Here is a 13,055-nt window from a genome sequence, read left to right as displayed (position 1 = left end):
TGTGTTAGATGAAATGTTCATGAAATGAATCTGTTTTACTGCTTTCTCCAGAGAAAATAATTACTTTTGTGTTATTTATGTTTTAGATTCAACATTCATTGGATTTAAGAATGTTTGTTCAGGGGAAACTAATGTGATATTCATTACTAATCCTTTAAATGAGGATTTACAACACCCAATCCATGTGAAGAATATTCAACTGGTTGATACTATTGAACAATCCAAAATATTTATACATAGGCCTGACATAAGGTAAAATATGAGAAAACTCAGTTGTTTCTTTCCTATCTTTATAATTTTCCATTCTCCCTCTATTCTGTTAAAGAGCTGAGAAAATTGTATATTAAAATAACTAACTTCTACAAAACTTTAATCAGAATTTTAAAAATTCAGAATTTAATAATCTAAATCTAAGGGCTGGAGTTGTGGCTCAGTGGTACAGCGCTTGCCTGGTATGCATGAGACCCTGGGTTCGATCCTCAGCACTGCATATAAATAAATAAATTAAATAAAAGATCCATTGACAACTAAAAAAAAAAATGTTTTTTAAATAATCTAAATCTAAGTTTCCCCAGTTTCAAAGAAGCCAATATATATTAAAACTGGGCTTTAATATATATTTTCACTTTTATTTCTATGTATTATCAATAACAGCATTGCTGGGCATGGTACTGCACTATGTCATCTCAGCTACTAGAGACTGAGGCAGGGGGATCACAAGTTCCAGGAAAGCCTGGGAAATGTAGAGATCCTGTCTCAAATTTTAAATTTTTTAAAAAATGTTGGGGGTGTAGCTCAGTGATAGAGTGGCTTGCCTAGCATATTCGAGGTCTGGGCTTAATCCCTAGCACTACAAACAACAAAGATGGAAGGTCATTAAATATAAAAGATGAGACAGGGTCTGAAATGTATCTTACATTGATACCTCTCTGTTGATAGTTATTAAAGGATAAGATATATCGCATTTCCTCTCTTTTTGTTATTTATTTATTTATTTATTTTTGCTACCTGTTGTTTTCCAAATATCCTATCACAGGCACTCCAAAATGTGCTTGGAAATTAAATATCAGTCTTTCTAATCACTATGATTATAAATACACAGAAACTTGAAACAGTGGTTTTTCTACTTATAAAATCAGTTGATATCAGAATATTTGCAGAAGCTGGTCACTTAGATTCTATGACATAGAGGAACAAAACCAGTACTGCTGTTTTTTACAGTTAGTATAGACCAGGAATTTAGATGTAAACAATATTGGAAGAAAGAAAAATTCTATCAGAAATCTTTGGCCATTTTCAGTTTAGGGGAAAAAAAAGGAATATTCTCTGTAATTAAATAGACATTACTCAAAAAATGCAATATTTCATAAGTAGTTTGATTTTACATTGATGATAGCCCAACACTTACCAATTTAATAATTGTTGAACTACAGTGTTTTTTGGATCAATAGAGCCCTTCCTCCTCACTAGATAGTTTCTATTTAGTTGACATTGAATCTTTCAGATTTAATTTATAATTTTAATATTCAGATAATTAAGAAAATATTATGCTTTTAATATTATATTTTAATATAACAAATCCTTTGAGATCCACATTTCTAGTGGATGCTGTTGGTGCTCTCTCAGATCTTCTTTATTAAGTAATGCTTTAAACGTTGGTTCATAACAGCCCACGATTGCCTGCTTTTTTCAGAATTTTGATTTTATCCAAAGCCACCTTGCAGTACCAATCAGTTCAGGAATATAAGGCTGGCTCTGTGTCTTAAAGTAATAACTTCAAATTACTGTAATGCATTTCAAGTTGCAGAGGTTTCCATGGAATCAGAATGAAACTAACCTAAAGACCATAGTCATCTTCTTTATTTTTCTCCATGTGGCTTCTCTCCCTCCTTTTGAGAGTGCTGTTTCCACAACTCACACAAAAATCCACCTTTCAGGCTCTGTTTCTGTGAATCTTAACTAAGCTCACAGCCTTGGAATAAAAGTGTGCCACCAAACAGTCTACTCACAAATTCCCTTCCAAAAGCACATTGCATGTACCTAAATACGAAGACCACACGAATAACAGAAATGCTCATTAAAATTCTTCTTACAGACTAGAATATTACAGTAAGGGACAACTTACAGCTCATGTTCCTTTTACAACAACTAAAAAGGAGAGATATACTAGATACAACCTAATAAGATCTGAGCTTTCCACTCCTATAGCACAACTGCTATAACTCTGATATGAAATATATTTCTTCACAGTCTGTATCATGGTATTCTCTGTATACTGTATATAATTTGAATATTCGATACATTGCACTTTGGCATCTATTTTATTATTATAGCAGGGAACAATCAACACTCCAGGTAACTCAAGATGAAGTTAATGTACCATATATGATTGAACTGCATGACACATTTATAATGCTTCATTTCTTATAGTAATCTACAGAATAGTCACCAATATGTAGCATAAAAATCACAACCTAAGTGTATCTGTCTATGCATAGACAAAGGTCTATGAGATTATGCAATGATCTGTGAAAATATGTGAAAAACTTACGAGTTCAGAATAGGAAGAGGCTGAATTTTCACAAAATATTTAGATTATAAAGCAATACTTTATAATTTTTAAAGAGAAAAAGGGAGGGAAAAATAATAAAGACTTCCTGGCTCAGATAGGGATTTCAGATGTCTTGTACAACAGACTAACCATTCACCTGCTATATAGGGCAAAGTTAGTATATTATGAACCATGTACAAAATGAAATCTATCATTCAACAATTATGGGATAGCATATTGGAATTCTAATTTTACATCCCACAGGTACAACTTGTCATTTTGAAATATTAATGAATTCATGGTAATGAAACAAATTAGTACAATGGAAAAGCAGACCTCATTACAATGCTAATTGTATATGCTACTTGGTACCACTTTAAATCCTTTTGAAGCAGGATTTGATCAATCAATATTTTTAAACCCTCTTGTCAACTACTCAAATATATTCATCTTGCTTTTTTAGCACAATGCACTAAATCATTCATTTTTCCTCTTTTTTTTCCTAGTAAAGTGAATCCATCTGATTGTGTAGACATGGTTTGTGATGCCAAAAGGAAATCTTTTCTTAAAGATACAGATGGCTCCTTTTTAGGGAATTCTGGTTCAGTGATACCTCAAGCAGAATATGAGTGGAATGGAAATAGTCAACTAGGAATTGGAGACTACAGAATTCCTAAGGTGATGCTCACATTTTTGAATGGAAGTAGAATTCCTATCACTGAGAAAGCACCTTATAAAGGTTTGTTGGAACTTATATTGTTAGACTTAAGTTCATGAAATGAAACACATTTTTTATAATGTGCTATTTTTATAATGGGCTATTCCAAAGCTTGATTTAAAATTAACCAATAATGTATAGGCTCTACTTTTTTTTGCTAATCTCATATCAAAAATAAGGTATGTGAATATTTTGCAAAAAGGTTACTTCTAAAATGCATTTATGTATGTTTCTAGGAATTATTAGAGATTCTACCTGTAAATACATTCCAGAATGGCAGAGCTATCAGTGCTTTGGTATGGAATATGCAATGATGGTTATTGAAAGCTTGGATACTGACACAGAAACAAGAAGACTTTCACCAGTGGCCATCATAAGCAGTGGTTATGTTGATCTCATTAATGGTAGGTGAATAGTGTATGTGAATTAGTTACTCAATGTATTGTATGAGACTTTACTCTTTAGCAGTTCCCAGCCAGGAAGGCCACAGCAGCTATTTTATTTTATTTTAATTTTTTGGGTGCTGGGATTTGAACCCAGGGGTGTTAACCACTGAAGTACATCCCTAGCACCTCCCCGTCTTTAAATTTTGAGACAGCATCTTGCTAAATTACTGAAGCTGGCTTTGAACTTGCAATCCTCCTGCCTTAGCCCCCTGAGCACTGGGATTACTGGTGTGTGCCACCATGCCCAGCTAAAGATGACTATTTAAAATTAACCATTTGAAGAAGAAGTGTTAATTTAATACATTTATTAATGAGATAATATAGATGTTTTAAAGAAAAATTGTCTTAAATATCTCAAAAAATATATTTTGCCATACTTAAACTTAAAAATATATAATGTGTTATTTAGACTACTTAAGAGCCTAATCATTTTTCACTCCCATGAATCTTGTGAAGACAGTTTTTTTGTATCCAGTGTATTTTTTTCATATTTGATTTCTTTGACTTTTGAGATCAATTCATAAAGGTTTAGAGTCCAGGTTCCTTTCACTGTGCTCTTAGATGACCCTAGTACAGAGGGTAAATAATGATCTCTGTAAGATGCAGATTTATTTAGAAGACCAAGGCTTTTTGAATAAATAAGATGAAATCCTAAAAGGAACTGAAAACATAGGTATGGATTTATTGCATATCACTGAAATGACACTGGGTTCAAAGATTAGTTAGTAATTAGGCTCAGAACTGAAGGGACACATAACTTGGATCAGACAGATTTCTGTTCTCTGGTAGTGACCTAAAAAGTATCAAAGTATTCTAGAATCCGGATACTGAGGCAGGAGTATTACAATTTCAAGGCCAGACTCAGCAACTTAATGAGGTGCTGTCTCAAAAATAAAATGAAAGCTGGGTATGTAGCTCAATGGTAGTAAAGTTCCCCTTGGGTTTAAGCCCTAATACCCCCAAAATTAGAATTCAGCAATACCCCACAGAAATATGCATTAAACTTTTTAAAGAGAATAGAATGAAATAAATCAGGGCTATTCCAAAGCTTCATGTTTTTAATACTCCCCTTACTTGTCCCACCTGAACATGCAGTCCACTTGGACAACAGTCAAGTCAATTTCAAATGCCAATTTTCAGAATTTACAAAGCAGAGATTTGGGCAACAGTTGAGGATCAGTAGTGAATAATGGAGGAATGGAAAAGATGTTTTCAAGTTGTTCTGTTTTATGCAGTGGAGAAACATTTCATCATCTTTTTACACTTCCATTTTCTGACAGGGAATATAAGTTTTCATTAGTGACATGACATTTCTCTTTGAAAAGAATTTTAATTTTAACTAGTGACTGTCAATTTAAAGGAGTCTTAAGCAAATGATAATAGCATGAAAACTCATAAAAGTGTTACAAGAATCACTGAAGCTTGGGCTGCCCAAGTGGGGAAAAAATTCCCCAAGGTAAAATTACTAAATACCATCAAAGTTTCCTTTCAAATATTAATACTCTATTTTTAAAACATGACTTTTTGTCACTCTAAACTTTTCGTTTTATATACCGACATTGCTTCTTTATGTTTATTTTCAAAACACAAAGAAGTTATATTCAAACTAGGGTTTGTATTTTGTATGCTAAGAGAAAGGTTATGCTATACTTGAGCTTTACAAGTTTATATTGATTTAAAATTCGATTGAAGTTTAGTCATAAATATTGATAATGCTTCCAAGCAAGCTAGAAAATTCGGTAGACATAATGAATAAATACATCAAGAAAATTCATCATTCCATACTTCACTGTGTTTTCACTGAAACCAAATAGAGAAGTTTGCTCTGAAAATCAAGTTATACATGTTCTGAAAATGCCTGGAGTCAGGTTTAAAAAAAGCATCCTAGGTTTTTAGAGGATTTGATGGAGTATTATTTAAAGATGGCTTCAGTTCATCAATCATGTTGATCCCCCAATAGTAGCTGCAGTGATTGTCTTTAACAAATTAATGAAAACTAAAATGTAGGAAAATTAAAGACTAGATCAAAACAAACTTGTTTGGTGAATTTACAAACTAACTAATGAATAAGAAAGTGAAAGAACAAATTAAGCTGGGCATGGTGGTGCAAGCCTGTAATCTCAGTGGCTAAAATGGCTGAGGCAAGAGGATCTCAAGTCCAAAGCCAATCTTAGCAATTTAGTGAGGCCCTAAGTAATTTAGGAAGACCCTATTTTAAAATTCAAAATTAAAAAAGGGCTGTGGGTGTGGCTCAATGGGTAAGTGCCTCCAGGATTCATTCCCTAATACAGAAAGAAAGAACACATTAATGAATCAATGGTTCAGGCATTCAAATGTTCATGTTTTCTGAGTACAGCCCTTATTTCTAACAAAATGACTTTGTTACATCATACATCCTAGCACAGAGCCTGAGAAAAGTGGTTTTGATGTACATTAATTTTTATGTCAAAATTCAGGTTTGCTTGCTAATCACACACATTATAGGTATGTAATAAATATATACAGATACCAAATATGCCTCCTCCAAATATTCAATGGATTTTGGATTTTACCCAAACTCACACTTGAGAGGGAAGAGAAAGAATCAAACATTTTTCTTCTTCACAGTGTGAGACTTGAAAATGATTGTTAAATGAGAGATACATATAAATCTACTATATTCCGCAGTGACATTCCAGTATAAATCTTCATCAACACATTAATTTACCCCTCTAACCTTAGGCATTGTAAAAATAGGGTAATAGGAAAGGTGCTTCCTTGTCCTCCTTTTTTATTCAAAGTTTGGGATGGCTAGATTGATGGTGGGTGGATATGGGTAAAAATGCTGAACTTATATTTGAAATTAACCACCGCAATTTATTTTAAATACAGCTATTTTTACTATTTTATGCTAGTAATATTCATAAATAGGAACATGACATTTCATTTTGCATGGACTTAGGCCCTCAGGATCATGGCTGGTGTTCTGGATACACATGTCAGAGAAGACTGTCCCTGTTTCACAGCATTGTGGCTCTAAACAAATCTTATGAAGTCTACTTCACTGGTACCAGTCCTCAGAATCTTCGACTGATGTTACTTAATGTTGACCAAAATAAGGTAAGATAGGATAGAAATAATGTCTTTAATAAAATAATATTAACTGCAAATATTTTTATCTGCTAAGGATTTTATCAGTCTCTTTAAATGAGATTGATGAATACTGTCAGTCTTAAGGATTATTTTTGAAGAACCATTAGTTTACTACTAAAAATATTATTAGCTCACAGTTTTCCTCAGCCTGAAAATATATACAGATACCAAATATGCCTCCTCCAAATATTCAGTGGATTTTGGTGCTTCATATATGAGGCATGACAGTGATGCCTATGATGTATAATTAGCAAGCAAACCTGAATTTTGACATAAAAATAGTGTACATCCCAAATGAACACTTGGAATATTATATATTTACTCTTTCATTGCTGTGTGTGTGTGTGTGTTTGTGTGTTTGTGTGTATTTGAAAGAGAAAGAGAAATATCTTTGGAATTTACTTTAGAGATTGTAGCATATTACTCTAAATATTTTGTTGAATCTTTGTTGTTGTGACCAAATTACCTGACAAGAACAACTTAAAGGAAGAAAAATTTATATTGGGCTCAATTTCAGAGGTTCAGTTCCTAGTTAGCTGACTCGGTCCTGAGGTGAGGCAGAATATTATGGTGGAAAAGAATGATGCTCAGCTCATCAGAGCCAGAAAGCAGAGAAAGAATGGCGAACTAGGAATAAAATATAATTCTCAAGAGCATGCTCCCAGTGACCCACTTCCTCTAGCCATGTTTCACTTGCATATAGTTACCTCCCAGTAATACATTCGTATTATTAACCTATCAAATGGATTAATCCACTGATTAGGTTACAACTCTCATAATCTATCATTTCACCTCTGAACATTCATGTTGTCTAACATGAGCTTTTGGGGGACACATAATATCCAAACCATAAAAGATATCTTTGATAATGTCAAATATTTGCTATCAAATGAATTCAGCTGGGATATTAAATTTATACACACTATGTCAGTGTGAAAAATAGTATGAGTTTGAACGGTAGTTCTATAATTTAGATTTTCTTTTCTAAGAGTATGAGACTTCAAAATCCCAGAGTGTTAGGAACAGGAAGATATGATGCAAAAAAAGGTGAATTCAGGAGTGTAGGAACAGAGACATATCTGCTTCTTCTCAGGTGATAGAAATTTCTATCCTTTCCAGTTGCTTAAGTCAAAGTTTGGGAACCACTCTTTTTTTTTTTTTTTTTTTTTTTTTGTGGTGCTGGGGATTGAACCCAGGTCCTTGTTCAAGCACTCTACCAACTGAGCTATATCCCCAGCCCTGGGAACTACTCTTGATCCCTCTAATCTTTCATTTCTCATCCAATCCATCTGTGAATTCTGCTTAGTCTCCTTTCAAAATATCCACAATCTGATCACTTCTCACCACCTTCACTGCTGCCATCCAGTGGAGTCAACATTATCCTTTCCTTATATTAAAGCAGGGAACTTGTCTTCCTCCTTTTGTCTTTGCCTGTCTATGCTCTATTCTCACTTTAGTAGACAGAAAGATACCTGCAAACCATCAGATCTCCTCTCTGGCCAAACACAAATCAGCTCTCTCCTCTGCCCCAAAGCCTGCAATGATTTCCCCCACTATTCTCTCACTGTACAACAGTCAGAGTCTTCACAAAAATCTTCAGGACCCTATGTGAATTTCCCCATCCCTTAGTTCCCTGGCTGCTTCTTCTAATCCTCCAGCCACACTGAGCTTCTTGCTGTTTCTCAGTATACCATACATGCTACCACCTGGAAGTATGTTTCAGGTGTTTCATCTATCTGGAACATTATAACCTAGATGGCTAAATTCCCCCTCTCCTCAATTACCATTTTCTCAACAGACCTATCCTGATCACCTCCCACCATTTGAGTCCCCCAATTTCTCCTACCATGACTTACCTCTTCTTTTTTCCATAGCACTTAGCACCTTTTAATATGCTTCAGACTTCACTATTAATGTTTCTGTTATCAATTCTCCCTGACCTCATTAGGATATAAGCTCAAAGAAGGCAGTGATTTTTTGCTACAGCTACACTCATACCAGGCTGAGATAGGAACATTGATTTTTTTTATTAAGAGAATATTTTAATTTTAAAATTAAAAATGGCAATGACAAAGTAATGTGACCATTAATATTCTCTGCCACTCAAGATAATATCAAATAAGATTCCCAAAGATTTCCAATTAATCTTTCCTTGATGTTGCAAAAGCTAGTCTCTTTACTTTGTAGTCATGTTTGATAGCACAAAATGGAGAGAATACAAACACTAAAATTGAACAAAATCTTGTGATAGATTTTTCTAAGTCTTACTAACAAACTTTTAAAAACAATAAACATTTCTTTCAACATTAAGTATTCAATTTTGTGTGACTCCATAATACAGAGCATGGTTACGTGTTCCCTTTCTCTGCCCTTGGAATTGAAAGCCTGAATTGGACTTTGTTGTCTTTTTAAGGAACCCTTCCTTTAACTCAGTGATACTCTTCTAATAATTTCTTTCCTATATATTAAAATGTTCTACAGAGAGTCGTCAATTAAGAGTTAGGTTGTAACATCTGAATGAATAGCTGAACATAAGCCTGTTTTTAAAATTTAGTTGAATATTTGCCCTAAATCCACAAAACTTAGTTTTAATATTTTACAGACTGTATATATAGTTGAAGGACATTTTTAAGTGCTAAATTCTAATATGCTGTTTCATTAATCTTTTAAAACACAAACATGTTTATTTTTAACAGGCTGTTCTAGTAGGAATTTTTTATTCCACACTTCAGCGTTTGGATGTGTATGTGAACAATTCATTGGTTTGTCCCAAAAATACAGTATGGAACACCCAGCAAAAATACTGCAAACTTAATAAGCATCTGCACACAGGTATTTTCTCAGAAAAGTGCAGTACACATGATTGTCTGTGTTACTGATAAAATTTTTTGCAATGTTTTATTATTAACATTTTTAATCCCTTAGCTATTGATGAATACAGGAGAAAATAAGTTTCTGGCTTCGGTCCACCAAACACTAAGACATGTTCATGTATGTCGTGTCCTAAAAGATTACTCCTGATGGAACCCATCAATCTACACATAAAAATAAAAGGCTTTTTTTTTTTTAATGATGGGGTGCCTTTGCTCCCTGAAGTTTTCATTTGACATACATTAAGTTTAATTATTCCTATACCCAAAGAAATTTTGCTCAGAAAATTAGTACTTTATTTCTTATTTACTTCTATTTCATGGAGGTCAGAACCTAAGTTAGTTGGTAGTCACCAGGCGTATTGCCAAGAAAACTAGTATATCACTATCTTAACACTAGGAAGTAAATATGATAAAGTAAATGTGGCTTAAATGAAATACATGTAGAGGATACACTTACTTACTTAGCAATACTTATAAAACCACGATTCATTCTCTGCTTGTTTAAGTCTTTTTATGTGAAACAAGATTATTTTAATGACATTAGCATCAGATATGCCATTCTGTGTGTTACTGATCATCATTTTTAGATGTGATCCATAATCGTGGCTCACCATTACATGAATGCATGCTGTAGACCATAATATAAACTCAACTTGGGAGTATTATGAGTGACCTGTACTCGTTGCCATTTATAAAACAAGTCCATTTTGACTAATAAAACAAATAGCTGATGTTTCCACAGACATTCCTACATGTCAGAAAGTCCTTACCTTCATGATCTTATCTAAACCCTTCAAAGGCCCCTTTCCAAATATCAGAATATTGGGGATTAGGGCTTCCAGGTATGAACTTGGTAGGGGCATATATTTCATAGAAGTCTCAACTCTGGTGCAAACGGGGCAAGAACAGAGTCCAGTTCTAGAACTCATGAACTTAACCATTGTGCTATCTTACTTCTTGAAAAGCTAAGAGAATCAGTTTTGTCCCTTTTCACATATACATATTTATAACTTAGTTTTCACAAATTTTTAACACACATGGTACCAAGCACCCTGTCATTCAAAGTTAGGGAAAGAAAAACTCTCAATAGGCAGAATTTAATATATGGAATTGTTTTTTAAGAGCCAAAGGGCAGAAAACAACATTATTACTGCCTTCATATTGATAAATGTGTGTATAGGTTGTTATTTTTATGAAAACAACAATAAAAATAAGGTTTTGATTTTTTTTTCCTGTACTGGCCATTTGGTCATTAAATCCACGGTCTCAGTCTCACATTTACTAGCCAAGTGCTCTATGACTGAGCTACATTCTCAGCCCAATAGCATTGCTTTTAAGTGAATTTTTGCTTTGGCACTTTGAATGCAAATATACTGTATCTGTATTATGAATACTGATATATTTTTCAGCTTATCCAAAATGTTATATCTGTGTCTCTGCTTCCTTTAAAGAAATTTCATGTGATAAGAAAGTTACCTAGGATAAGTGGTGTATGCACCTTTAACAGTAGCTTTAGAGAATGTTCAACTTATAATGTTCAATTTATAATACAAAGCAATTTCCTCAGATTCACACAATATTTATGTCAAACGGCATCCAGAGTTTATACTAGTAGGTATTGAGGAAATATATAGTAATAATGAAATGACTTCTTAATGCTATAATCTGTTACATTCATATGAAATATTTTCTTCTTCCCTAAGATTTTACTTTCCTTTTCCTAGTAGGCCTCCCTGTGAAATGTAGTAAGAAGTTACATGTCTTATTATATTAAATTACTATTATACTATTCATCCTTTGGGCTCAATATGTGTTAGTGAATTTATTATTTCTTAAACATTATTGATAGTCTGCTATAAAATTATATATATACTCATTTATATATAATAAGCTCAATCAATTTTCTAAAGTTCAATTCCCTAGAATTTTTTCATTAGCCTTGGATAGTTCAACTAACATGTAAACCTGTTCCATTGGCTTAAGATTCTTCTGAGATGTTTTAGTATATGCTTCATTTTTATTAGATTCTTTTGTACTCCATAAAAATAGAAACACTGAATTATAAATGCTCTTTTAAGAATTGCTATATGGCACTCCATAAATTAGATGGCTCTTAAATTTATATTTTTGAATTACCAAATGCCTCAGTCAAGGCTTTAAAATTCTGACTATATAGAAAGAATTACAAGTATAGGATTATGAGCTTCTGTGTTTATAACTAGATTTGTTTCTCATTTATGCTGTGTTTACAGCTAATTGGTTTTTAAAATACATTAAATATATAATGAGTATTAATGGTATTATTTAAATAATTGTCTTTAATTTTGCATGTCAGTTCTATAAATGTTTTTAAGTTTTCAGTATGCTTTTTTAATGAAAGTGATAATATTGAACTTTTTTGGAATTTTCTGAATTAAACAAATACTAAGTATGACTGGCAATTGTGATGATGTAAATATATTTAACTGTGCTGTTTTGATCTTTTTCCATCATAGAGCAATTCCTTCCTCACTTGGACTCCACTGTCCTGGGTGAAAACTACTTTGATAGGACTTACCAAATGCTTTACCTTTTGGTTAAAGGAAATGTACCTGTTGAAATCTACACTGCCACAGTCATATTTGTTTCTTTCCAACTACCTGCTATAACAGAAGATGACTTTTACAGTTCACATAATCTGGTTAGAAATCTTGTCTTGTTCCTAAAAATACCAAGTGACAAAATCCGTGTCAGCAAAATATTAAGAGGGGAGAATATGCGGAGGAAGAGATCCACGGGAGGCACAATTGAATTGGAGATTGGAGATCCTCCCACTCAGTTCCTAAGTAATGACACCACAGGTATGAATAGTAGACTCTGAAATAGAGAATGTAATTACCGAGTTCTCTGCCATAAATAATTCTAGCAGGGCCTAGTGAGCCAGGCCTCAGGAAATCCCACTAGCCCCACATCTGAAAATTCTAGAGAAGCCTAGAAACACTTCCCTTCTTTACTCCTGTAATCCCAACCAAATTTGAAATTGTGAAGGAATTTCAGACTTTGTTTTGTTATTGTAGTAACTAACAAATTAAATAAAAGGATTCGACCAATATAATAGATCTGGGAAGATTTGCCAAAGAAAGTGACCTCATGGCTGAGAGATTAGTGATGCAGAATCTGTCAAGGAAAACCTCCTGGTTGGAAGAGCATGGGAAGCTATAGGCATGTGTTGCAAAGAGATTTTCCATGTTGTTTTCTGCCTAGAGTCATAGCTGTCTTTCCTCCCTTATCCTTGTACTTTCTTGGACTTACAGGCTCAGTGCTTTGGAGTCAACATGATTTTGACTATAAATTTA

At 33.4% G+C, this 13,055-nt stretch overlaps 1 protein-coding gene across 1 annotated transcript in view; it reads left to right on the top strand.

Moving 5' to 3' along the window:
* Pkhd1l1 (PKHD1 like 1) overlaps positions 1-13,055 on the top strand; it is a 142,378-nt gene that overhangs the window by 118,192 nt on the left and 11,131 nt on the right. The window contains exons 68-73 of the mRNA XM_026384545.2: positions 87-252; positions 3,058-3,290; positions 3,506-3,673; positions 6,657-6,814; positions 9,544-9,679; positions 12,216-12,560. Of these exons, the coding sequence (XP_026240330.2) occupies positions 87-252; positions 3,058-3,290; positions 3,506-3,673; positions 6,657-6,814; positions 9,544-9,679; positions 12,216-12,560 (1,206 nt within the window). The remainder of the gene's footprint in view (positions 1-86; positions 253-3,057; positions 3,291-3,505; positions 3,674-6,656; positions 6,815-9,543; positions 9,680-12,215; positions 12,561-13,055) is intronic.

Source organism: Urocitellus parryii, chromosome 7 (genome assembly GCF_045843805.1).
Source record: "Urocitellus parryii isolate mUroPar1 chromosome 7, mUroPar1.hap1, whole genome shotgun sequence".
NCBI lineage: Eukaryota > Metazoa > Chordata > Mammalia > Rodentia > Sciuridae > Urocitellus > Urocitellus parryii.
Note: the sequence above shows the minus strand (reverse complement) of the source record. Positions and strands in the feature narration are given on the sequence as shown.